At 47.7% G+C, this 27,090-nt stretch overlaps 2 protein-coding genes across 11 annotated transcripts in view; one reads left to right on the top strand and one right to left on the bottom strand.

Annotated features, from left to right (window-relative positions):
- LOC140902437 (uncharacterized) overlaps nt 1-2,502 on the top strand; it is a 57,981-nt gene extending 55,479 nt beyond the window's left edge. For all 5 annotated transcript variants that reach the window (XM_073322522.1, XM_073322547.1, XM_073322513.1 and 2 more), the window contains one exon: nt 2,111-2,502. In XM_073322522.1, coding sequence (XP_073178623.1) covers nt 2,111-2,142 — 32 coding nt within the window. In that variant the 3' untranslated portion in view covers nt 2,143-2,502. The remainder of the gene's footprint in view (nt 1-2,110) is intronic.
- A 7,635-nt stretch (nt 2,503-10,137) lies between these two features.
- Nucleotides 10,138-27,090, bottom strand: part of DENND2A (DENN domain containing 2A) — a 79,742-nt gene continuing 62,789 nt past the window's right edge. For 4 of the 6 annotated variants that reach the window (XM_073322462.1, XM_073322452.1, XM_073322471.1 and 1 more), the window contains 7 exons: nt 26,014-26,162; nt 17,367-17,544; nt 15,671-15,712; nt 14,006-14,123; nt 12,996-13,235; nt 11,731-11,817; nt 10,138-10,893 (listed from right to left, as the gene is read on the bottom strand). In XM_073322462.1, coding sequence (XP_073178563.1) covers nt 10,862-10,893; nt 11,731-11,817; nt 12,996-13,235; nt 14,006-14,123; nt 15,671-15,712; nt 17,367-17,544; nt 26,014-26,162 — 846 coding nt within the window. In that variant the 3' untranslated portion in view covers nt 10,138-10,861. The other 2 variants (XR_012156063.1, XM_073322491.1) reach the window with 2 other exon arrangements.

The following is a 27,090-nucleotide window of genomic DNA, read 5'->3' as shown; positions in this document are numbered from 1 at the left end:
GTGTCTACGCTATGGTGCTACAGTGGCACAGCTGCAGCACCATAGCTGTGCTGCTGTAGCATCTGTAGTGTAGACAAGCCATAGGAGTGATTTTAAACAGATTTAATGAAACTAGTGCAAAACCCTGTGTGGACACTCTAGTCCAGAACATCAAAAGACCAACAGAATCCCAGTGTAAGTGTTCTTTGTGAAGTCATAGGAACAACATTGGGAGACCTTAAACAGCATATCTATCTACTGTCATAATAAAATTTGGATATTCTAAAACCTGTTTTCTGTAGGAACAATTTTTCTGTGTAACCTAAGGTCTGAACTTAAACCAGTATAGTTACATGGACATAACACCACCACGTGGACAGTCTTATTCCAGCATAAGAGCACCTTTTTTTAGTTTTTCTTTGTGTCGCTTAGAAAGGGATTAAGCTAAACAGCAAAAAGCCATTCCTATACTGGAATAAGAGTGTCCACACACAGGGGTTTATACTAGTATAACTATACTATGGCAAAACTCTCCCATGTAGACAAGCTCCAAGTAGCTGCATTTTAGACTTTAACTTAGATTATTCAAGCTGAGTCCTCACCCTGTGCGATTTAGTGTTGTGTGTGGTGCAGTCCTGACTTGTGCCTTTAGAGGGCAGTCTTTTGGGGGCAATTTAATAGGTCAGCTAGAGTAAGTCTGCGCTTGGAGCTTGGGGAGACATACTCAAGCTAGGCTTGATCAGAGCTAGTGCGCTAAAAATAGAGCATAGCTGCAGCAGCGCAGCAGGCAGCCACCCCCAGTACATGCCTATCCTCTTGGATGGGTTAAGTACTTAGGGCAGCTAGCCCATCCCACCACTTGCGTTGCTGGCAGCCACGCGATTTTTAGCTAGCTTAGCTTGATCAGAGCTAGAACAAGTATGTCTCCTCAAGCTGGGAAACACCCCCACCCCAGCTCCAAGTGTAGACATACTTTCAGAGCAGAGGAAGACTCTGCCTGGCTAAGTGGACTGTGCACAGCCTTGTGGTGTTTACAGAAAAGTACATGTGAAGAGTGTCCTGTCCCTTTGAAGGCCAAACACAAAACAGGGGTTTCCTCAGCTAAACTGATGGCATAAGGCCTGGCTTGCTGCAACCAAGTCCAAAGAAAGATCTAAAGGCCAGCTCCTCTCAGTCAAGTTCCAGAGGGGATGAGGGCATGATCTGACCTAAGCCCCCAGCCTCTCTAAACAGCCTGACTCTCACTGGCAAACTCAGTGCTCAATTTCCCACAGCATATCCTTATTAAAGGGTAGTGAGGGAATTGATTAATTCCCCAGAGCTGGCTCAACCTTGCTCGCCTTGCAAGTGTCTGCACTCAGGGCAGCAGAACTGCAATCCTTTATTTAACATGAAACCCCTTCCCTATCAACCCCTGGACCAGATCTGCATAGCCTGTCACAGGCAGGGACCTGTGAAGCACATATATATTCTGTAAGGGCCCCAAACATTCCTAGTGCCATATAAATCAATTTTTTTAAAAAGATCTGTGGAAAGATGCTGCTGCTTTCCTTAGATTTGTAATAAGATCTCAGATTTGTCCTCTGACCCTCCATCCCATCACAAGATGCTAAGCATGTCAGTGTAAGCAAGGTGAGGAGGAAAGATGGTCTCGAGGTTTAGACACTGGAGTAGCAGTCAGGAGACTTTGGCTCTATTCCCAGATCTGCACAGGTGTCTTGTGTGAACTTGGGAAACTGCTCTGTGCATCAGTTTCCTCATTTGCATAATGAACATAAAAGCTACCTTACTGCATGGTAGGAAGCTTAATTAATTACTGATTGTAAAGCAAATTGAGATTAGGGGATGGAAAACATTATAGAAATGCTGAGTATTATGAATACAGAAGCAAACAAATGTTGTCTATATGAATTTGCTATAGGTGTTTAATTAAGGATAGATGTTACTAGAGCTCATTTTTTAAATTTTAACTTATTTACACATTGACTGCTTCTGTTTCTTTGACTGGCAGCTCCGTTAGCTCTAAACAAACCAATACAAGCCCCAAGCCTGAAGGAGGAATACAACTGAGATTATAGCGAATCAGTTCCTCATCATGCTTATTTCTTTGTGTGTGTTTTTTTCTCTGTAGGTGGATTCTACCAATGCATACAAAACACCTGAGGTACTTGATCCTGCTAACCCTTGAATGACACAGCACGATACCAAGATAGAAAAGTCGTACTGCAGCCTAGAGCCCCAAACTTTCTGTATTTCTTCATAGCTCTCATTTTAAATGTTGAACTAAAAACTTCAAAGCTGTAAGAATTCCATACAAGAAACATTTCACAGTCTTGCTTTTCACAGTCTTCAACATTGCATATGGTACATAGATTTGAATAGCTCTTTCCTTAAGTCTACCAATGAAACTATTTCAGTGGCTACTGAGCCCCTGGGCTTTAGGAGCACATTTACATTAGTCTTGCTAAACATAGGCCACAAAGTAAGAGGAACATGGCTGTAATTATTACTCCTGAGGGCATTCTGCACCAAAAAAATAAAAATTATGTGCACAATATCTTAAAATTCTGCAAATTATATTTGTTAATAAATAAATGTGGCTCCAGCATGGCAGTGGGGAGCACAGGCCACTGGCTGCATTGAGGTGGGAGATCACCCGAAAGCCCCCACCTCTCCCGTACAGGAACTCGGCAGTGAGGCTTCACCTGACCCTGACAGTGCAAGGGCTGGGCCAGCCCCAGAAACACCCTGGGGCCCGGTCCCTCTGCACCAGGCGCACGAGGTGTGGGTGGGCAGGCTCAACCCAGCAGGATCCAATTGTGGAGGGGCTTAGTGTGGGGGGATCCAGGGGTGGTTGAGAGGTTTCTGTGTGGGGCAATCTGGGTGCGGGAGGCTCAGTGTAAGATTAGGATAAACAGGGGCTAGTTGTGGGTTTCTGGGTGCAGGCACAATGGGACTCTGCAGGGGATCCAGGTGAAGGTGATTGGGGCTCAGTGGGGGGGGCGGTCTGGGTGTGGGGGGCTTAGTGGTGGGCTGCGGGTGTTGGGAGAGTGGGGCTTGATGGGGTGAGGGTCCAGGTGCAGTTGGTTGGGGCTCAGTGGGGTGTGGAAGGCTCATTGGAGGGGTCAGTGGTAGGGCTTGTCCTAAGGTGAGGGTTCGATGGGCTTGCGTAACGGGGGAGCCCCAGCTGCTGCCGAGGGGATGCTGCTTGCTGGGCTCCCACTTCCCCCATCAATTCCTCTATCCCCTTTTCTTCTCCATCCCCCTCCCTTCACTCCCACATTCCCCTCCCCCAACCCTATTCCACCCCCTTCCTTCCCCACTGCCTCTTCTGCCCACCACCTCACCCTCCCTTCCCTCTTCCCCCCCACCCCTCCGCTTACCCAGCCCCACCACTGGCACTCACTGTTGCAGAGAAAACAGGAAGGCGCCCACCTCACAGAAGGGGAGCACAACTTGCACTAGGACCCAGGAGGCGGCGTTCAGCTGCAGAGGCAGCAGAGTGCAGAGGCAGCCTCCTTCAGCTGGACAGCTCTGCTTGTGCAGAAATGGGGGGGGGGGGCAGTGGCACATAACCCTGTGTGCCCCCACCATGCCTCACCTCTGTTTGGGGGGGGTAATCCCCCTCCCCCCCAAAACCTGTGCCCATGGTTGTCCCACCCCCACCCTCCGCACGGCTTCCCTGCCGTTTTCTGCAGGCGCACAGTCATGCAGAAACCCCCCAGGAGTCAATTATGGCCTGCTTTATCCTGGCTGCTGTCAGGGGTGTTTTGCTAAAAGCTGCCTGGTTCACAACACCAGTTTCAGCATGTCCATCTGCAAAATAAACATGAATCTAGAAGGCAGTTAGCATTTTGAACACGTCTGGAAACTTTCCTAGTTCTTCCCCCACTCTGGCTCCAGTACAGCAAAGTACCCAAGCACGTGCTTATGTCCCACTGACTTCAAATGTACTTTACTCAGCTAAGCATTTGTGATGTCTAGCAGCAACTCTGGGTGTGCCATTGGGAGCGGAAACATAACTTGAGACCTGGGGGGTCTAACAGCATGAGCCTCTGTTACCTGCTCTAAGAGACCCAGATTTGTTCACCAATGCCCTAGCATGTTCATCAACCGCCCTATGTGGCCCTAGAGGGGAATAGAACACTGCACTGCACAGGGGTGGGTTAGCCATGTGCTTTACTGCATCTGTAAGTGTTTGGCTGGCCTGGGGCCTGTAAAAACTCGTTTCTCCCCATTTATCTATCACTACATTTCCCTGACCCTTTTTTTTTAAATATAGAGAAACAGCTTTAGGTTAGTGAGGATAAACTTTTCAGTGGAAATCGCCACAGCAGGAGTCCACCAAGATTTTTGGTAGCTGCAAAGTTCTTTTGATCGCTTCCAGAATTACTCTTTACAAGTCCCAGAATCTGAGAGTTCTTGGGGATGAAGAAGGTCCATAATCTTGATCCAATCTCACTTAAGTAAGTCAGAGTTTTCCAACCGACTTCAGCGGACAGTGGATTGGACTCCTAGTGCCTCATCCCTGCTTTGTGTGTGTACATTCACACATCGCTCATATCTGTCAAGTCCTTGCAGTAGTCACACACTTTGATTACAGATCTGGATTCTGAGCCCCACCCCACCACCTGTCAACATACACAAGGTTTCAGGATATTTGGACTAAAATGGTTGAGGTCTCCCTGTAGTTGACTCTAGAAATGAGTACACTGTAAACAATCCCAAGAATGCTTGATTTCTTTGGTTTATAATGAACAGGGGACTCTCTTCAGGCCGTTGCAAATGATGTTATAGCCCACAGTTGTCTCTAACTTTTTTTCCTGATTATTTGTTTGATTGCATTATTGTGGACAGCTTGCATCTCTTGCAATACAGAACAAAATCAGTGACTTCAAGTGAGCCATTCATCTAACCCACTAGAAGTCACTGCTTGCAAATGTCATTGATTTTCAAATGGCAGGTAGAAGATATGTAGCTTATCTGTCCTATACAGAATGATTGTAAGTGACAGTACTTGGAAGTGGAATCTGACATGAAGACCCAGGGCATGGATTTGTCCAGGTCTATGGGAAAGCTTCTAAATAAAGCAAAATGATACTTGCCACTTGCTGTATTATTTTACATTAATTAAGTGAATTTAATGCTGGTGAAAGGTGCTATGCTGACAGCTCTAGAAACAGAAATTATCTGCAGATCAGAGACAGCAGCAGTTGATATCGATTCAACCCTGTTCTGGAGGAACGGCACCTAGCAGAGAAAGGGGAGTTTGAATCTCCATTCTCCTTTTGCCCCCATCAGCCTGTCTGCTGAGGCTACTGACAAGGCAGCCAGCAAACCACAAATGAGCGGCGGGGTTTGTGATGTTGGCACTTGCCCACTGGAAACTGGGCTGTTACACGATCGAGGTGCATAAAATAACGAATGGAACAGAGAAGATCAGTGGAGTTCTCCTCTCTACCCGCTTCAAGAACAAAGCACATTCAATTTAATTTGTAATTGATGGAAGGAAACAGGTTTAAAAAAACAAAACAAAACAAAAACCCCTATACACAATTAACCTTACATTATGCAGCGGGCCCCACTGATTTTTTGTGGATGTCACTACTGGCTTCTGTGGAAAATTGGAAATTAAGTAGCACTGAGTTTAAGCGGAGTGTACAGTACTTCTGAGAGCCAGGTGCCGAGCGTCCCAATTCGGGCACCCTAAAATAGCTGCACCGAAAGCAGAGGGGGTGATTAAGATGACAAGCCTCTAGCAGCTTTGAGCCTGGACTGCAGGCTTCTAATTCCAGCTCTCCCCATTCCAGCATATGCAGAAGGCTGATGACAGTCTTCTCACATGAACAACAAAGCAGAGCCACATCATGCCCATCCTCAAACAATCCCACAGGCTCACTATTCCCTTCAAAATCACCTGCCTTGTTTTTAAATCCCCTCATGGTCTTGCTTCAGACTACCTCAGGGGGCCTGTTCTCTGCCCATTCCCTTCTCACATCTAGCAACAGCTCCCTCTCACATTCCTACTGCATTTGATGCAAGAGCCTTCTCCTCTGCAACTCCTACTGTCTGGAACAGTTTCTCTGTGGCCTCAACGCTCCCTCGTTTTATACCATCCAAAAACATATGCCTTACGCTTGCTTCAATTTCTGTCTTCCACTTCTCATCTAACTCAGTAAAGCATTTGGAGAGAGAGACCCCGATAAATGAAATAGTATTGTACCAAGTTTGGTAAAAAGTCAATAACTTTGGATATATTTAGTGTTACTAAACTACCTCTGCAAACCCAGTCTCCCGGGGGAAGGCTCTTTGGGAGTCTTAAACCCTGTTTTGCTGCTGCTCTAGCTCTTCCTGACATCCAGGGTTCCACTTTGCAGCTCTTAGGACCTGAAGGAAGTTTGTCTATTTACCATTGTCCCCATAATAATCATACCTGTATATTATGATTATCTCACATTTATACTGAGGTATTGCCCAGAGGCCAACCAGGAGGGAGGCCCAGTTATACTACACGCTGTACAAACACAGTGAATATATAAATTGATAAGCACCATACAGCTATTAGCTAATAAATGATCACCCATCTCTCTGAAAGGCACTTGTCCACCCTGCCCACCACTCACTCTTTGCACCCACCACAGCTCCTTCTAAGACAGGGGCCAACATTTGAAGACGTTTTCCAGGTACAACTCTCCAGTACACAAGGATCAAAGGCCATCAGTCCCCTAGGTGCTGAGAGGGGAATTTCATATGCATGATTCTGGTGAAAGGTAGGCAGCTCTTAAGCTGAATATATGTATTATCAAGGCCCTTCCATGGTCTGGGGGAGGGGTGTCAGATGAATATTCAGGAATGTGGATGCTTTTCTGACTCTAGGGATGTCCCCCTCCCCCATAATCCACCTTCCCCAAACTCCACCATCCCTAAAGCTCCGCTTACCTGCGTGCATCCTCAGGAGATCTCCACTCACCCTCTTTCTCGCTGAGGGTGGATGTGGGGCTTCTCTCCTTTTTCCCCAAAGGAAAGCTTGGGGCTCTCTCCAGGGAGCAGGTGAGCTTCAGGACTTCCCCATCCCTCCTCATCTGGGTGTCTTCATGAACAGGGGTTGAAAAGATATTGAAGGAGGAACCATAGAATACCAGGATTGGAAAGGACCTCAGGAGGTCATCTAGTCCAACCCCCTGCTCATCTAGTCCAACCCCCTGCTCAAAGCAGGACCAATCCCCAATTTTTGCCCCGATTCCAAATGGCCCCCCTCAAGGATTGAACTCACAACCCGGGGTTTAGCAGGCCAATGCTCAAACTAGAGAGGGGAGCTCTCATGCCAGACAGGGAAGAACTTCTAACCGTGGAGGGGGAGCACAGCCCCACATTCCCACAACACATCTGCTTTGCTATACGCCCTGTATTCTCCTGTGCTTCCCTCCCCCACAACCTGGAGAGAGAGGGTAGGATGGAGTATGGCTCACTGCAGCAGATGATTAGGAGGGGAACAGCTGCTGCCTGGAGCCAGCAGAGCAAGGAGAAGATCGGGAAGCAGCTACCAGGCTCCTGCCCATTCTTCACAGCTCCCCCTCGTGGTGGTGAGGCTAAACATGTTTTTTCTTCTTTTAGCTGCTAGGCTGGTACTTGGGACCAGGTTCAAAATCCTAGGTGAAAATAGGCAGTCACGTAAGTCATGTACAAACTCTCCCACTCGGTCCCACCAAAGAGCTCTCCTAGTCCAGTGTGTGCAGGTGGAGTTAATTTTATTTTTTCTCCCTTGATATCCCTAGTTGTAGCTTGTAAGTTTTCAAACATTGCATTGATGGCTAAAGGGACACTTTGGGTCAAATGAGACCCCAAATGTAGGTTTTTAAAAACTGATCTTTTAAAAAAAAAGCAATAGAAACATTTTGCATCAAATAAGCATATCCAATGAAAACAATTTGCTAAAAAGTATTGCCACTCCCCCAGCAGTGTTTGCAGTCCGACATTGCAGCATTGGGCTAGGGCCTAAAAATGAAATTAACTACAAACCCTAAACCAAACCCTAAACAAACTCTAAACAAAAGGGAAGATGGCTTGTCTATTTTCATTGTCCAAACTGAGCGTAATGTAGAAAATAAACACTAGAAACAGTGAAAGCAAATTAGATTATAAAATACCTCCCGCTTTCATAATGTTCTTTCATTGCTAACAATTTCTTTTTTAAAATATGGTTTTAAGTCTGACAGTGTCCTCCTAATGTTCTATATTGCCACATTAGAGGCCTGGGTTTGATTCCTGGGCCTACACGCTTGCTTCCCTGGCTAGCAGAGGGTGAGAGTGCTGCAGAAGCTCTCTGATTAACACCCACAGACAGAGTGTTTCACACTGAGCCATCCAGTACCTTGCTCTTGTGCAAGCTCTGGAAGGAATCCTACCTGGGTCTGTTTTATGTGAGATCATATAGGTGGCGGGTGTAAAGCACAAGGAAACAGTGAGGAGATCCCCAGGGTTCTGACCGGGAACGGGAGGACCTGTAATAAACCCCCAGCCCCAAAAGTCATCAGTAGGGTGACCAGACGTCCTGTTTTTAAAGGGACAGTCCTGTATTTAAGCCCTCCTGCAGGTGTCCCGACTTTTTCTTAAAAACGGGCAAACTGTCCCGTATTTTCTGTCTCCCCCCCCACCCCCCCATCAGTACTGGTGGGTCCTGCTGCTGGCCGGATCTCTGCTCGCCAGTTGCCCGCCCACCGGCGGTGAGTGGTGGGGTCCAGTGGCCCACAATGGGGGTGGTTGTGCAAGGCTGGTGGCAGGACAAAGTTGCCGTGCACAGGGCCAGTTGCTCTGTCAGCCAACCCCCGCTGCGTGCTGGCTTTCGGCCAGCAGGGCCCCACCCCCTGTCCTGTTTCCGGCCGGCACTTGATGCACGCTGCAAGCTGGGGTGGCTGGTGAGTGCGGGCAGGCGCCAGGCAGTTAAGTGTCGCCTCTGCTGCCCACACATGGGCCCTTTACAAGCTCCCCCTCTCGCTGTCCTCTCCCTGCTTTTCCTCTTCATCCCCCCAGCCCTGCTGCTCCTCCTACCGCCCTCCCCCCCTCCAGCGGCGTGCATGCCGCTCCTAGCGCTGTGCCAAGAACCAGCCCCTGGTCAGAGCACTGAGCTCACCAACAGCCTGGCCAGCAGGCTCCTTCCATCCCCCACTGCCTCTGGCGGGGCCGGTGCCCCAGGAAAGCCCAAGACCCTCTGGTTCGGGGTGCTGGCCAAGAGGAGCCAAGCCCTGCACATGCCAAAGCCCCGCACAGCACCGGCACGGGGAAGCCTCAGCAGGGTTTGCACAGAGAACCTTCAATGTTGCAGCACAGATCTCTACCACATCCACAAAAGGAGCCACCTCGTTAGCTGGGAGCAGTAATAAGTTGCTATACTCTAGTGGACCAGGAACTAAAGGGGTCATGAAACCGCTTTTACCAGTGACCCACATGAAGAAATACAAATTCTAACACCACAACACCTTGCCTTCAAAGGGTGAGTCCTAAAACTTTTAATTTGCCTTGGACACAGTTGGCTGTTCTCTCCAGGTGTGCCCGAGGTGGTGAACCCATTGGCAGTGCCCCTTCTTTGCCATCAGCCATGTCCTGCCAGGCCACCACTGCCAATCAAACACTGTGTAACACTTAATAATTAACCACCCATATTAAAAATGGTAACTTTCCACAGAACATGGAAGTCCGATCCCATGTAGAATGCAAGAACCATTCAGGAATTCACCAGCATCACAAGCTAACTACCACAGACACTGCATGTCTTATCAGAGCAGAAGAGTTTTAGCCTTGGCTGAGTAGGCATATTTTGAGCCTGAGCTGATCCCCAGTCAAACCTGGGGTCTGGAAAAGGGAAACCTACTTGAACTTCTGGAAGCCTGTTTCTAAGAGCTGTACACTGGGCAGGGCTCATGTTGGAGAGCTCTTTGGTGGGCATTATATGAAAGTGAGAGACATAAGAGAGTTGTAACAGAAAGAGTGCTGGAACGTCAGAGTGTGTGGGTGGCTGGGTGGGCGGATAAACAACTATTCTATTTGACCACTAGATGGCCCTGTTGACCCACATACAAAATGAGGCAGACAAAAAAAATCTATAAATGAAGCAGCGGGTTAAAAAAAAATCTATAATTCTCAGCAATAATTCCCAACTCGTTTTCTTTTTATGCCACTCACTTTTAATTACACTGTGTAAGGTTCTCAACTTAGACAATACAAGGAAAGGCCTCTCCACGAGGCTGACACAGCCGCCTTGCAGAGCATAGCGGTCGATTAGTTGGCTGGCAAATCAGTAGGTTTAGTGGTTCCCCCTCCACCTCCTTTCCTCATTCGTAAGCACACCCTGCCCGTGTCCTTTGGCATCCCTGCAGTCCTCAGCGTCCTCGGTTTTCTCAAGACCTGTTTTCATATGTTTCCTCTATTTCTCCCCTCCTTCGCTCTCAGGCCAGGGTAATACAGCCTTTCCCCCCAGTCCCCATTATCACATCCAGCAGTGCCACTCGGAAAGGAGGCAGGGCATGTGTCAATGGTTAATAGTTTTCCTAACCCCAATATAAATAGAACAAAAAGTATAATAACTAAGAAATCAAATCCATTTGGAGGTCTGCAAAATGCTACTGCAGAGTTTAGAGTGCTTGGTCCAGTGCATGTTACTGTAGGAGTCCAGAGACCTCTCCAGGCTGCTCTACCGCCCTCTGTTCATCTCATGGGGCCACTTGCACACAAGAGCAAACCCTGGCCTTTCTGCCTCCAGCGCTCAGCATCCAGGGCTGTTACCCCCTTGGGAGCAGGCTAAGTGGGAATGGTTGGTAACAGTTCATTTTGTTTCTGCTGAATTGTAAACTCCTTCTATTCCATGGAACGATGGCGTGCGTGACTCTTATTTCTTGTGGAGGAATTTCATTTTGCTACCTGATGGAGAGGAAGTGAGGAAAACAGCCGTTACACAGCGATATGTAGAGTGGAGAAAGTCTGAGCTCCATCTCTCACCCCCAGAGCCAACTGGAGCAAGGACGGAGGGAGAGCTGCTGCCTCGGAATCACACCGCCCCCTCTCCCCCAGCAATGCTGGATCTAGTTCAAGAGCAAGTTCCCCTCCCCCCCGCCCCAAAGGAAGGAATTGGCTCCTGCTGGAGCTAGGCACAGTAGCACTGCATGTGTCAGCCAGCCAGTGGCAATTTGAAAGGGACACAAGATACAGCCTTCTCCTTCCTTCCCCCTTAGGCAGGAGTTAAATGTTGTGCTTTCAAAGGACTTCCAGTCCTCTTTTCGCTCTGTCCCCCCTAGGTACTTATATGGCCTGCGCTATAGCGGAGCACCTTACAGCTGTTAACAGCTTTATCTTCACAACAGGGCTGGGAGGTAGTCTCCTCATCCTCGCCTCAGCAGGGAGTGGCGGAAGCACAGGGCGATTAACTGACTTGCCCATGTGGGGATCCAGTCCATCCCAGTGCCTTAGCCCACAAGACCAGCTTTCCTCCTTTGGGAGTCAGGCAGTGAGCTCAGGGTCCCGGCAATGCAGCTCCCAGTCCCACTGACATACGTGCACGTTAATACGTGGCCCAATCCTGACCACTGACTGAAGGCCCCATGGCACATCACAGCAACATACCAGGGGAAGGCAGATACAACCCTCGGGAGAGTGGCGCTACCTAAAATAGCATCTTTGTTGCCAAATCACTGAGCTGGTGTTAAGAGTAACATGCAACACAACCACTGTGAAAAGACAATGGTTGCTCTGGCATCTTACCCAGTCCTTTCAGGAATTTATTGACTCCACTCTGCTCCCCAGTAGGGAGCGTTTCCAGGTACTCCTGGGCACGTACCTCAAACAGACCTGCGGCAAAAAAAAACCCCACAATCCTTTTGGTTCCAAATATATAACAAGAATACTGACCTCTTCATTAGTAGAGCTAAAAGCACTTTACTAAGGAGATGAGTCTATCCCCACTATCCCCATTTTACAGAGGAGGAAATTGCAGCTCACAGAGCAGACACTGACTTGCCCCAGGTTACCCAGCGGGCCAGTGGCAGACCTGGTCTCCAGAGCCACAGTCCAGTGCTCTATCCACTAGACCACACTGCTTCCTCATGCAGGCATGACTAGCCAGACTGATCATCTTTGCTTCGTGGAGGTAATGGAGGAATCTTTTCAAAAGAATTCTGACAGGGAGTGTACAGAGACTAAAATCTGGGGCCATTTGAGGAATTAACATTTGGGGGCCACATTCTCACCTTCTAGGAAAAGCTCTTTGATCCCTCTGCCATTTCCAATGTCCACTGGTCATTAGCTCTTTAGAGGAGCTTGCTGAACCAGCACTGACCAGCTGTTCGGATGAGACAGGCCCCTCAAGTCAGTGGAACCTTAGAGGCCATGGGGCAGTAGTTATGAGCTCCTCGACACCCTTCTCTCAAATGTCTATCCCCAGAAGGAGGCATAACAACAGTAAATACATTATATATCAATACACTGGAGCTAATGCTAGTTCTGTAGCATCCCTGACAAAAACTCAAGATAGAATGGGAGGGAAACCACATGTGACAGAAGACAGTTATGCTGCTTAACACATCATGAGAAGGTGCTCACAAGCTAAGAGAAGCACCTCTAAACTGCTACTGTTTCCCAGCTTTCATTAATAATGCTCATCACTTCAAAACACTTTGCAAACATGAACTAAGCCTCACAACACTACTGTGAGGTAAGTAGTAGTTCCCCCAGCGTTACAGATAGGGAAACTGAGGCAGGGATAATTTAAGTGACTTATCCAAGACCAGAGATAGAGGCTAGGAATGGAACCCAGGAGTTATCGGTGCCTGGTTCTATACTCAGGCCACACCTCTCTCAAAGGGGGATGGGATCACTGCAATCTTTCAAAAACACATGGTCATCATGGCCTCACCCCAGAGCTACAGCCAGTGCTGCTCCAGGGGACGATGCTGGCTGCTCACCACTCCCAGGGGATGGATGGCAAAGATTCCAAAAGCCTCGCTGGAATAAGAAGAAGAGCCCCTAACCTTTGACCCCCTGTTTCCGCAGCTCCCGTTCCTGAATGAATCCCCCAAACATCTGGGTTTCCATGAAGACCTCCAGGAAGCGTCGAAGGCTCTTGGAAGAGACAGACTTGCGGAAGGCCTCCCGCTGTAGGGTCCGCTCCTCTCGCTCGCTGGGGGTCAGGAACAGGGAGTAGTGGCCCATGATCTCCACAAAGAAACGAACGAAGGCTTCAGACACCACTTCATTCAAGGGGCTGGATTCTAAGGAAGAGGCGGGGGAGGAGGAGAGAAGCAGAGAAAGCCATGAGGTGACGGTGGTGCTGATGGTGGAACTGTGAGGATGCACCGGGCAGTCAGGGGCTGCACACTGGTTTACTTTGAAGTTGCATTCCTGGCTGCGGTTCCACACCACCTTACCAGCCCTGCCGGCCTCTTTAGGAACTGTGCCCTGTACGGGTCTGAGAGTGAGAAGCAGCTGTGGAGAGAGAGCACCTCAGCACGTACTTTCCACCAAAAGGCTAGGAGCGGCCTGCCGCTGCTCCCAGGAGCACTACGTAGGCTGTAGGACCCTGGCAGGTGATCCAGCGTGGCACATGCACAAGGTGCAGAACCTCAGTGTGTCCCCCCATCCACCTCCTCTCCAAGGGGCTGTTTGAGTCCAGCAGGCTTTGCCGAGCTGGGGGTGCTGTGGAGGCGGCAGGCTCAGCCCGGCTGGAGGGGAAGGTTGCACTCCCAGGACTGACACCAGAGCCACCTCCTCAGCTCAAAGGAGCCTGGCTGTGGAGAAGGCAGGTGTGTGTAGGGAGGATGTATGGGGCGGAGGCTGAAGGAGACCACATGGAAGTCAGTCACATAGCAAAGGTCACCAGCGCACTGGAGAGTTTAGCAAAGCCTCAGCTAGTTTCTAGCCACCGAACTGCATCTTCCATTCAAACCTGGGCCAGGGGATGAAAACCGTCCCTTTTGGGGAAGTGACTGAAGGGCCGCCGGGCCCACCCGATGGAAACGAGCAGACAGGCTGCAGGCTGTACCGTGTCTGCCATTCAGAGAGCCCTCCTCCTTGTCGCTAGCCAGCTCATGCCGCTGCTCCAGGATGTGCTCTAGCGCCACCTGCAGCTTCCGAGGCAGGATGGAGTCCTCGTCCTCCATCTAGAAAACACAAGCTCACACTCAGGGACCTTCTCAGGGTGGGGCTTGTGCTGGCTCCGGGAACCTGCTTTTCTCCTCAGCTAGCTCCGGTGGAGTCAGGGAGAGACGGGGCAAGGACACGGAAGGTTATCTGTTACGAAACCAGGAGAGCAAGAAGGACAATACTCGGCGCTTCTCTAGTGCCTTCCATTCAGGGCTGCCCATCCCTTCTATAAGCACTAAAGTGGGTGTCTCACCCCCAGCTACCACCTCGCATTGGACGGATTTGTAACCTTTCGTTTCAGCTGTTAGATCTGCGATCGTGTCGCCCGTCTCCCGGCCCTGACCCCACTGCCTTGCTGGAGGTATGGTGTTGCTCTGATAATATCAGGAGCAGGAGTCAGCCAAACAATGCCAGCAAGCAGCTAGGCAGGCACAGCGGCTAGGCTGAGACTTGCATATGGCTAGGTGATTTTCACCCCCTCCCAGCCCCGTACAGTGACATGCAGGGAGCAGTGGGAGAGGCACAGACGGATTGAGCAGTAAGGATTGAGAGAGAGGCACAGACGGATTGAGAGTGGGGAGTCAGAAGGGAGGGGTTTGCCACGGTCTAGCCACTGCAAGAGGGCTCTATAGCCAGAGCGGCTGACAGACGAAAACTGTATTGAAAGATAAGAAACAGCCGTTAACCTCATATCACCCCTGTGAGGTAGGGCAGTGCTATTATCCCCACTTATAAATGGGGAACTATGGCCCTGAGAGAAAAGCAACTTGCCCAAGGTCTCACAAGGAGTCTGTGGCAGAGATGGGAATTGAACCCGGTGCTCCTGGACCAGTCCAGTGTCTTAACCAGACAATTGATTTCCTGACCTAGCCTGAATTCTGTGGGTTGCGCTTGTGATTCAGAGGAGTTGGATTCTGCTTAGAAAACGAACAAAACCACCTGGCTTCCGGGTCTAGGAATACGTTCCAGGACACCCCAAAATTCGTGCTCCTCTGCTCCAGGTCAAAGGGAATCAGAAGAGGCGTATTTGTCTGCAAAATGATGTCCAGATTCCCATTTATTGTCTTCCCACTATGGTCTAGTAATGCAAGGACTAGACAGGGAGGAACATGAGAGGGACCAATGAAGACAGAAAATGAAAGATCTACTAAAACCAATCTTCACTGGAAGGTGCAGATATTACGCTAGAAGGTAGTGGTGACCAGTGCTTAGAGCAAAGGACAGTGTCGAGACTCTGGGGGTCTATTTCCAGCTTTGGCTGTGACTCACTCTGTGGCTTTGGACAACACACTTCTGCAGGCCTTGTGCCTCAGTTTCCCATCAGTTAAAAGGGGATAATGCTTCTCTACTTCGCATGGATTATGGAGGGTTAAATGTTTGTAAAGTGCTTTGAGATTCTTTGAGGTGCTACCTAAGCACAAAGCACTGTGACATTACTGTTAAACAGCCCCTGCCATCAAATCCTGCCTCCCAGCCTGGGCAAGCAGAATAAGCAAATACAGGTCAAGGCAAGGAGATGGAGGAAGTGGGAGAAAAAAGCCCCATATGGGACAGCTCTACTCACCTGTCTGAGGAACCGGTTATTAACAAGGTCAACCACAAGGACCTACCAAAGAGAGAATGGGGAATTGTTATTTCCTGTTACCAGAGATTATCCCAAGCCTTCCTGGCTCTCCAGGAAAACTCCTCCCCTCTCACAGAACCACAGCAGCAGGAAGAGATATAAAACACTGGTCAACAGCAGGGCCCCTGTTGTGGTTTTCTGACCACTTCACCACAAGCCACAAAATGACAGCTTGAACTGAAAGAAGCTGGCCTTCCCTAACCCTCCTCCCTTCACTTCTCCCCCACATATCCCAAAACCTTAGACTAGAACACAGTCAGATCTATTGTCTAAGCGAAAAGCTTTACAAAGAAGCCACAGACTATTTTACACAGCCAATGATGAGTGAGGGACCAAAATAATATGGGGCTTTATCATTAACTCCTACTTAGTATTTACCCTATCGCACAAAACAAAGCAATGCAATTTAAAAAAAACTAAACACATCATATGTAATCTGTGGAATTCATTGCCACAGGAATATTGGAAGTAATTGCTTAGTATGACTTTGCAAAGATCAGCTCTGTATGAACAGTGTTGGTAGTTATAGAGCAGGTGTGAAGTGGGGAGAAAAACAGAGTCGCTGATCTTAGCTTGTCTTTAAAAGATTATTTCCCTTAACACCTTACCACCATCAGTGCCACTAATGGGCAGAAGGTTGTAGCCCACCAAAGGTTTTTCCTGCACTGGAGTCTAGGAACACTTTGGATGTGAGGCTGAAAATGTTATGATCTGTCACGCTGTGTGTGTGTGTTTGCCCTGGCACACCACTGTTCAGAGTTATTCATTTATTTACAGGTCTGCTTATAATTATTATTCATTTGTAATTTGGGAGCACCTAAGAGCCCCAGTCACAGACCAGACCACATTGTGCTAGGTGCTGTACAAACAGAACTAAAACACAGTCCTTCTCCAAAGAGCTTGTAATCTAAGTATAAGACAAGAGACAACGGATTGATACAGCCAGTCAGACAGACGCCTGTACTAACTACAAAAAGAAAAGGAGTACTTGTGGCACCTTAGAGACTAACCACTTTATTTGAGCATAAGCTTTCGTGAGCTACAGCAGCTCACGAAAGCTTATGCTCAAATAAATTGGTTAGTCTCTAAGGTGCCACAAGTCCTCCTTTTCTTTTTGCGAATACAGACTAACGCGGCTGTTACTCTGAAACCGTACTAACTACAACCATCCCAGGCCCTGGACAATCTCTAAAAAGAACAATTCATACATAACAGACTGAGCAATTGACTCTCCGCACTGTCCTGGCAGCACTATAACTGTAACAAAACTTTTAATAATAAAGCCCACCAGCAAAATCACCACTGGAGCCCTTCTCCCAACTCCCTGTGGGACAGGAAGGAAAAATGAAGGTCATTATGTCAGTTCCCCCTACCAGCTGCAGCAAAGTCCGTGCTCACTAGGTAGCAGCCTGTATGTCTTGGAGCCAAAGGTTACGGGTTTTATTCATGATGCAGTTCACTGACAACTGGGATAGCTGTATTTCTGCAGCCACAGGTAGTTACAATGCCACCCTGCCTTAAAACAGTGACACAATCTAAGTCTAAGAGGCAAACCCTTCTGGGTGAGAAGACAACACAGTGCAGCCAACGCCTGTGGCTTTTAAAAACAACCATTTCATCTGAGTTCATGTCTCACCTCTTCCACGGGTAGCTCCTTGAGGCGGGGCAGTGAGCTGGTGAGCAGGCCAATCAGGAAGGGGGTTGGTGAGCACACAATGTCAATCATGGAAGGCGGCAACACTGGGATGTAGGTGTGCTGCCAGGTGAAGGGGTAGAGGAGTGCCACCATGGCATGGCAACACTTCGACAGGGTGCTAAAAGACAACACAAAGCACACAGCAGTAGAGGCAAGGCAGAGGGTGAGCACTCAGCACTTGCTGAAAATCAGGCTCCTTTCAGGTGTCTCAAGCTGGGCACCCACAGTCACGAGTCATTTTCAAAACTCTTGTCCCCAGTCTTTATTTCCTGGTCTAAAGACACATGGAATGGGTCAGGATTACAGGAAGCTATTCCTCTGTCACATGACACGGGGCAGTTTTCCACTGCCTCCAGTGGCTGCTGTGCATAGAATCATAGAATATCAGGGTTGGAAGGGACCTCAGGAGGTCATCTAGTCCAACCCTCTGCTCAAAGCAGGACCCATCCCCAATTAAATCATCCCAGCCAGGGCTTTGTCAAGCCGGACCTTAAAAACTTCTAAGGAAGGAGATTCTACCACCTCCCTATGTAACGCATTCCAGTGTTTCACCACCCTCCTAGTGAAAAAGTTTTTCCTAATATCCAACCTAAACCTCCCCCACTGCAACTTGAGACCATTACTCCTTGTCCTGTCCTCTTCTACCACTGAGAATAGTCTAGAACCATCCTCTCTGGAACCACCTCTCAGGTAGTTGAAAGCAGCTATCAAATCCCCCCTCATTCTTCTCTTCTGCAGACTAAACAATCCCAGTTCTCTCAGCCTCTCCTCATAAGTCATGTGTTCCAGACCCCTAATCATTTTTGTTGCCCTTCGCTGGACTCTCTCCAATTTATCCACATCCTTCTTGTAGTGTGGGGCCCAAAACTGGACACAGTACTCCAGATGAGGCCTCACCAATGTCGAATAGAGGGGGACGATCATGTCCCTTGATCTGCTCGCTATGCCCCTACTTATACTTATACATGCTTGACAAGGACACGCAGAAGTGGCTAACAGTGCAACTTTGCTTTCTTTAGAGAGCAGAGATACAATATTGAAGGCACAGCTTGTCTTGATGTTTAATTCTCTCCCAGCCCAATGACACTCTTTTAATTAACACCATCTTCTCTTTCTGACACCTCAGCGAAGAACAAGGCTGCAGGGGAAAAGGGTATCAATGCACATATAATGAACTGTTCAGAGAAAACAGACTAAATACTCAATAGAAACCAGGACAAAATATGACACTACCACACAGGTCCTGCTCAGGACAGGGCCTCAAAAGGCCAGGCTGACCCAAGAGGATGGAGGGGAGGGACTAGATTGCGAGTATGTCTACACCGCAATTGGGAGGTGTGATTGTATACAGGGTAGACATACTTGAGTTGCCTTTATGTAGCTGGATCAAAACCAGCTTCAGTAACAAGAGCAGGGTAACCGTGGCAGCTGGACAGTGGCATGGGCTACCTCCTGAGTGCAACCCCATCCAGGACCTGGAGCATGTGCGCAAGTGACCAGCCATGCCATACCGCAGTAGCTACATCACTATTGTTACTCCGGATAGCTTTGATCTAGCTAGATGCCTACAGTGCTGAAATCATACCTCCTAATTGCAGTACAGACATACCCTGAGGAGCTGGGGTAGGGGAGATACAGTTCATGCTTTCCCCATCCAAATGCTACCAGCGACTTTGCTGAAAGTTTCTTCACAAACGACTTCCAAGAAGGTTTGGCCAGAGAACTCTTCTGAGCGCTGGAAGGAGAGGTGGGCGGGGCGTGCGGTCAGTTTCACGGGGCTATGCAGAGCACACTGTGGGACATTGGTTACTCATCTGTTCTGGGTTTGGAAGTGTTTGTGCATGTCAGGGGATGGGGAGGCTCGCCATAACAAGCTGTGTACATAACGTCATTTCGGTTTTACTAGCATCCAGCTCTTGAAAGAATGGGGGAGGGTAGAAAGGCTAGTCTGGCCTGAAGGAATCACATGGCCAGGAAAGCACTCACAGCTGGCTTGTATTAAACTCCATGGGTGGAATTTACAGTGAGAAATGTGGCTCTGGCAGCTGTTGCTGACTTGTAATGAGAGAGAGAGAAGAGGGTTTGGTCGATGTGGTCTTGTGCTCGCTCAGAAAGTGAGGCTTGATTTTTTGCTCCAGTTATATCTGGTAAATTTGAGTCCCTCCAGCATGACACTAGAGTGGGTTTAGGAGAATATCATGGTTGGGCTACAGGTTTTGGCTGCTTTTCACTGGATAAATTCAATTTGGCAGAGTGTGACTTCTGCTGTTGGGACATCACTGTGACCAGGTGAAGAAGCGCTCTGAGCAGTTTATACAGAGGTGCATGCCAGCCAGGGGATAAGTGAATTCTGATCCTAGGGCAGAGAGAGGAATCCATTTAACACTTCAGTTTAACATGGGGATAGCGGTACTGCCCTCCTTTGTAAAGCGCTTTGAGATCTACTGATGAAAAGTGCTATATAAGCGCTAGGTTTTTGTTATTCTTTAGGCTTTACCTGTGACTCTAACAGGTGAAGAGAATATACTAGGGAATTACTTCAAGGGACTTACACATAGAGGAAGTCTCTCTTTATAGAAGAGTCCCAGATTTTCATTTCCTTGCTTAAAGGGACACTGTCAACTTTATTTGTTTCTAACTGTCAGCTGTAAAAAAAAATTGACATTTCTGATGGAGCGCACTTTAAATACAGTCTCCTGGATTTTTAAAAGGTCCTTTAAAAAAGGGCAGAGGGCTCTACTCTCCAGCTGATTTTTAGAAGGGTGCAGAAGCCTAACCACTAAAGCATGTTCCCGTCCCATTCTTGCTCTCTGTGCACATTCCAGGCTGCTGCCCCTTCACCTCCACTTGCATTTTGCTTCTGCTCTCACCAGCAAGTCCTGCACCAACCACAGATACTGATACTGACTCTCCACAGAGTCCTGTCAATTGCACAAGGCAAACAACGTGAAAAATAAACGTTCTTCGATTGCGTTCATTTACAGCAAACTTGTAACAAGAGTATGCCTCCCATGTGAAAATCAGCTTGACTGTATCCCTTTAAAACTGTCTCCTTTAAGGAGATTTTGCTTTCCCTCACACATTTTGTGGCCAACATTATCCGAGACTGAAAAGCAGGGGTTTCCTCCTCCTCCTCCTCCTCCTTTGTTTCCTAGCATATTTTTCACCTCCCCAATTTTATAACCTGCAGAAATAATAGCAGTGTCTGTGTGGAAGCACGGTCACCAATTGCCAGTAGCGTTATGGGATTATTCTGAGAATAGCGTTGGAGCTCCTTTTTTTGAGCTGGAATGCAGGTGGCAAGGGTAGAGGTTATATCTTTGTCGTGAACCAACCTCTGCCTCCTTCATTTTCAGGGCACAGCCAGCTCCTCCATCCAGGGATAGGAACTGATGTGAAAGGTTGGCCTTAGTGACTAATGGAACTAACTGGTCTGGTTCCAGACAGCTCTAAGGAAGAACACTGTGCAGCCAAAACATTACTCTACCTGAGGGCTAGTGGGATATTAAAACATTTTGTCCTCTACCAGCATTACAGTGACTCTCCATTCCCTCTTCCCCTGCTTGCAAGTCATAGTGGAATACAGAGGGCATGTGACAGAGGAAGTGGGAGGGAAGACGCTTGGGAGGACAGCTGGTGGAGGTCACAGACCCAGTTGCGTTGGTTATGACAAAATTTTGTTTTGAAGTTGTATGCTGTGACTGTTCAGGAAGCAAAGAAGGTTTCCTTCCCTTTCACCATAGCATCTCTGAAGTCCTGGTCACCAGAACTCTCCCAGGTTAATCCTGGTCATCTGCGCTCATTTCTCCCATTGTGGAATTGTCAGTCTACTTTGTGGATCAGATTGCTTAGCTTCCGATCCATCAGCATTCAGGAGTGCAGAGACGCTGCTTTGGGGAGTAGGGGGGTGGGGGAGAATACAAGTGTAGAGTCTCCTCTGCTTGAGTTTCAGCCAATATTGCTCGCTGTGGTACTGGATGCATTCAGGGAACTTCAGCCTTTCAACTGCAAAATGGAAGCTTTAGAACGATTTAAATCTAGCAGGAAGACAAGGGTCCGTTATTTGTGGAGACTGTCAATGCCTCCCTTTGGCGTGGCAAATTAGCAGCATGTCATGCTGAGATGATTTTTAGGCACATACTCTCTAGGCTGGGAATCCTATCAGCTATCATCTGTTCTCTAATCTCCTTCAGGCTGAGGTTAGGGAGAAGAGAGAAAAGCAACTCCAGAGTGCTCAGATGGCATGGGTCCTGATCAGTCTGATTTTAGACCTAGGTACAGCATGGAGCATTTGCTGCTCTTGTCAGTTTGTCGTCTCCTATTGGTGATGATCAAAATCAAGTGTCCATGCTGATTCTTTAAATCTGCCTTTGATACTATTGATCCCGAAGCATTGTTGACACAGCTGCAGTCCCCAGCAGGGATCTATAGGACTTGTGACCAGGTAATCTGTCCTTTAAGGGTAGTGGTGCCTAATGGTCAACCCACCCCATCACATGGCCTAGTTCTTTAAGAGGATGAAAGGTCTGATTATATATACAGGGACTTGGGAGACACGCTGAGAGAGGAAGTGGTCCCAGGAGTAAAAAGCGTTCGGGATGAAATCCCATTACTGTTTCTTTAAGGACACAGAGCAAGAAGCCTTGCAGAGAGAATGAGGCAAGGCTCCCCTCTCCCGCACCCAATTGGGATGAGCTGAAAGAAGGGGAACAGCATAAAAGCCCCCTCCTTTCTCATAGCAGAGTGGACAGTAGGTGACACCAGTAGGGAAAGGCTGGTCCAGCAGGGGGTGAAGCTGGTAAAGGTCTCACAGCTGGTTAATCCGTGACTCCATTCCAGAGACGACAGCTGAGGAATCCTGCTTAGGAAGGACCACAAAATCAGACTAATAGAGCCCAGCTCCAGCGAGGAGAGCTGGTGAGGCTCCTAGGTGAGGGGAAAGGATGGAATTAACTCATACAGCCCAATTCCCAGGAGGAGAGCTGAGGATTCCAGCTTAAGGAAGGACTGAAAAGGGGTAACCCTGAGAATGAACCAAGAAGGGTTGCTGGACCAGAGGCAATTTTCTGGCACAGGAATGAAGAGTCTCCTGAAGGAAGGAGCCAGAGACGGCTAGTTGGACTAAGCTCAAGGCAACAAATATCCCTGGGTGTACCTGAATGAGCTTCTACTTGTGCTTGTGGCCGTCACTAATAAATGAGACCCTTGCAAGGAGCGTGGTCTTTGATTAAAAAGATCCGTCTGGACTTGATTATAACCCAGCGGAAGGGACGTGAGACGGGGTTGCCATGCCTGAGCCATGTCTGACCAAAAGGGGGCACACCAGGGCAACCTCCAGGCCCTCACAGGACTTTAGACCAAGATTTTCAAAACCTATCGTGCCTTAAAGATAGGTTCCTAAATCCATATTTAGGCTCTTGAATAAGTGTTCTGATCTCTAAAGTACTGAGTACCCAGCAGCTTCCACTCAGCCCAATGGAACTGCCACATTCTTAATACTTTGGAGAAATCAGGCCACCTATTTAGGTTGGATTTAAGGAGTCTGACTCTGAGACATCTGTTTGTGCAAATCTTGGTCTTTAATGTCCAGGACTGTCACTCTGGCACTTTGATTTGAAAACAATATCTCACTACAAAGATAGTCTAATCCATTTGTGTCACATAGCAGACCTTAAGTACTGGTGTTTCCCCTACCCGCATGAAGGCCTGTACAGGCCTGAGCAAAGCTGGGGAAAGATGATCTCAGTAAAGAAACACTTTTTGGGGTAGTCATTTTTTGGGTTGAAAGGGAATGTTTATTCTTGTTGCTATGGCATGAGGGAATAAAACTAACAACCAAATTCTCTCTTTGTCCACTGCCAAGCTTTGGATTAACAGATTTTTAAAAAACACTCAATATTCATTCCAAAGATGGAAAAGACAAAAGCATTTCACTTGCTTTACACTTGTTAGATGTGTTTTTGGCTCAGCTTGAAAACATTTAATAATTCAGACAGTACTTGGCAAGAGTCCTTTCCACTTCCTTTCACAGAGACTTCAGATTTTGTAACAATTAAAACACATAAATAAACTATGTGTGTATCATTTCTCTCTCTCTCTCTCTATATATATATTAATATATACATACACACCCTCACAAACAAGTACACGTACAGATAAACACAGTGATAACATCCACATGACAAATTAGAGTGGTGTACGATAAATGCAATTTATCATGCACTTTTCACCACTTCACCTGCACTCTGACCATTAATCCATCCCTCCTGGACTCCTACTAGCATTCCAACCCCCTGAGCAGCTTCAAACAGCTGTTTTTTCTACTTTTAAAAAAAAATCTATTTGCCAGATAAATGTTTGTTTTCTTTCCCCCAAAACGTGCAATTCCCATTCCCAAAGTAAACACTATTTAATACTTGGCAATTTCCTTGTCCCCTGTTCCAGGACAAGTGACAGTCAGCCTTGAATCAGTGATAGATTTGAAGTCCAATATCTCAAAAGCCATCACTGATAGGAACAGGAGCTTTCCACCAATGGATGGAGAAGATTCTCAGCTTCCCATTGTGATACACTACAGTGTTGCCAATGCCAAATGTTCCAAAATCATGAGTCAGGTCCCCAAAATCATGAGATCGGCTTTAAAAACCATGGATTTTTTGTTTTGAATATTACAGTTGGGTTATTTTCTTTGACTTTTGGTTTCTGAGCCTTTAAGGCACTCTTGGGTCATGCTTTCAAACTTGTCGCCACAACTATGTGGGTTCGAAACTTATTTTAAGCTGATGGCAAAAAAAGAAAGCTGAGATTTTCGTGAAATAACTGACTCCAGGAGATGGGGCTCTAAGAGAAATAACAAATATAACAAGATTCACAATAAAAGCATGAGTGTTGGCAACACGGCACATAGTACTTGATTCCAGCCCTTGTAGATTCATAGACACTGGACCTTAAAACCTTTATGTATAGGAAAGTTATTGTATATCATTTTTAGAGGTTTCTACAATTTTTAATACTTTCTCTCCTTCTCCAAGGCTTGGACAGTTGGACTCAGTACTAAGGCACCTGGCTTTACTGTCAGAAGAATACTAATAGAAAACATTTTTGCAATATTTTCTACAACACATGTATTTTGGACATGCCACATGATGGTGCAATATGATATAAGGGTTTTACTGGCACTCATTTGGGGCGATCTGCCTAACAATGTACTGACTCCAAACTTATACCAATAAAATCCTTGCATGGCATCACATATTCTCACTGGCTATCATCATGTAAAGGTTAATCTATGCCTCTGTCCCTAATGAATCCAGTCATAATGCTGCGCTTATCCTGTATCAGAGGAAAAACCTCCCAGAGAAAATCTTGTCATTATAAAGATTACCAAAGTTATCTGTGTAGTTTAGACATGGGAAATATAGGATTGTCTCAGGTAAAGGGCAGCATCAGTGCTTTCATGCTTTGCATATTGATGTACTTTTAAGAGGATATGAAAAAAAATCTATGTATGTAACATGTCAAGCAAATGTAACCGAATAGATCCTCCCCTCCTTGACCCAAAGCAGCAGTAAAGGAGTGAAAGTGGGGAGCTGCAGCCTGTATGCTACAACCCACCCAGCCTCCCCATTGGTTTGATGACTTTGTATGAGCTCTGCCCTTACAAATCCCTGGACCCCTGCAGGGCGACTTGTTCCTTTGCTCCCTATAAAAGGGGCCTCTCTGCTTGCCTTCCCTCCCCCAGTCCCAGGGCTGTAGCCTGGCTGGCTGGGATCTGTGAAAACAGACAGCTTGGGGGTATTGTACGCCTGCTGAAACCTGATCACGCTCATAAGTGTCATTACTCATCTGTAGCTTTTCCGTCACTGAGCTTTGAGAACTCTTCTCTCTGAATCCTCAAGTGCTTAAGGGCTGGATAGCTGCCAGGCACCAGCTGCATAAAATCTTAAAGAGACCTGGACCCCTGTGCTGAACTTGTGGGAGTGAATCAGTTTAAACCCCAAATCTCAAGAACCAATATTAAAAAATTAGTCAACAGAATCTGAGAACCTCAGCGAAAGGGCTAAGAGTCACTGAGTTCCCTCTCTACTGCCCCCCACCCCGGGCTTGGATCCTGTGCCTGCCAGAGCATGGCTGAAAAGGGAACATTGTTTCCCTCCCAAGCAATAGGAGGGGTTCTGCTTTCTTATTGCAAGGAGCTCTGCCTCGGTGAGATTCTGAGTAAAGGGAACTTGGTTTCCTTTGTGCACCAGAGGAAGCTCAGTTTTTGCAAGCTCCAGAGCTGGGCTTCAGAGAAGCAGCCGTGTTAGTCTGTATCCGCAGAAGGAAAAGGAGGACTTGTGGCACCTTAGAGACTAACGAATTTATTTATTTGAGCTGGGCTGAGGAGTTTGGTTTCTCGCAGCATGTCCAGTAGAGGGTGTGTCACCTCGTCAGAGCTCCTGCCCTTTGGGAGCACTGGCTGTACTTGCTGGGAAATAACAGAGAAGAACAAAAGAACAACACAGAGGGGCCAGTACTCCCTTCTCAGTCTCTCCTTAACTAACATTTGGTTTAAAAGAACACAAGAGAAAGATGCAAAGGTGGGTACCTGAGTTTGTCTGCTATAAAGATCACTCTTCTCTCCAGAAGCAGGGATGCAAACACTCGGCTCAGGTGTCGGACGCTGAGAGAGGAGAACAGGGACTCAAAATCAACATGTTCAAGTCTCGAGTCCAGAGGCCGCCGCAGCTCAATTACCTGCCAGAAGGAAGCAAAACACAGGTCACGGCCTCAATCAGTGCACTGACAGGCAAGGGGCTAGACTCCCCAAGGACTTCAACCAGGGACCCTCTCAACCAAAAGAAACAGTGTTGCTGCTGGGGCTAAAGGAGACTTTATGTTAGTGAGTGGCACGCCTGGAGAATTAGTCTTTCCGCAGGAGCCACGAATGCAGCCTGCAAATGAAGCTGAAGGCCAGCACTGGTTTCTCACCATATTTTCCCCACCCTTCTTGAGCAGTGATGGTGAGGAGGTCTGAAGCAGAAGGCTATCATAGACTGATAGGTTCTCCCAACATGAGGGTCAGCAGACAGGGCTAATAACAAGTAGAACCAGGAGTTCAATTTGGGCAAGGTCCTATATTCTAGTAGGCCACAGGAACGGTTCAGATTGAACTCTCCCAGGGGCTTTATCCAGAGTCCATTCCAGGTGGGTGCAGAAATCCATTGCAGCTTCTCCCACTGAATTAGGCACAGGGAGCTCCCTCTCCACGGGTGTGATGCCCAAGCAGACTTTTATGCGTAGTCTTTTGACATGGAGCAGTCCCAGGGAGTGGAATTTTGTTCCCATCAGGAATGGATTTTGGGCAGCACTCTGTACAGCACAGGGAGAAGGATGGAGGCAGGGGATGTTTCTAATTCTTCATCCAGTTCAGACAGCCAGGATCACTTTCACTATGAGAATCTGGACGGGAAGGAGAGGGGAGCAAGGTCTAACTTGTAGACTGTCCTCTCTGGTATCAGTTACAACACAGACTACTTTCTTTGCTTCTATCTACGTATACAGTCCTCACCATAGCACTTCACTGCCATTAGTGTATTTCTCCTCAGAACACCCCTGTGAGATAGGGCAGTATTATCACCCCCATGTTACAGAGGGGGAACTGAGGCACAAAGTGACTTGCCCA

The sequence above is a fragment of the Lepidochelys kempii genome, chromosome 1, assembly GCF_965140265.1.
Source record: "Lepidochelys kempii isolate rLepKem1 chromosome 1, rLepKem1.hap2, whole genome shotgun sequence".
In the NCBI taxonomy this organism is placed as follows: domain Eukaryota; kingdom Metazoa; phylum Chordata; order Testudines; family Cheloniidae; genus Lepidochelys; species Lepidochelys kempii.
The sequence above is the reverse complement of the archived record's forward strand: the minus strand, read 5'-3'. Positions and strand labels throughout refer to the sequence as shown.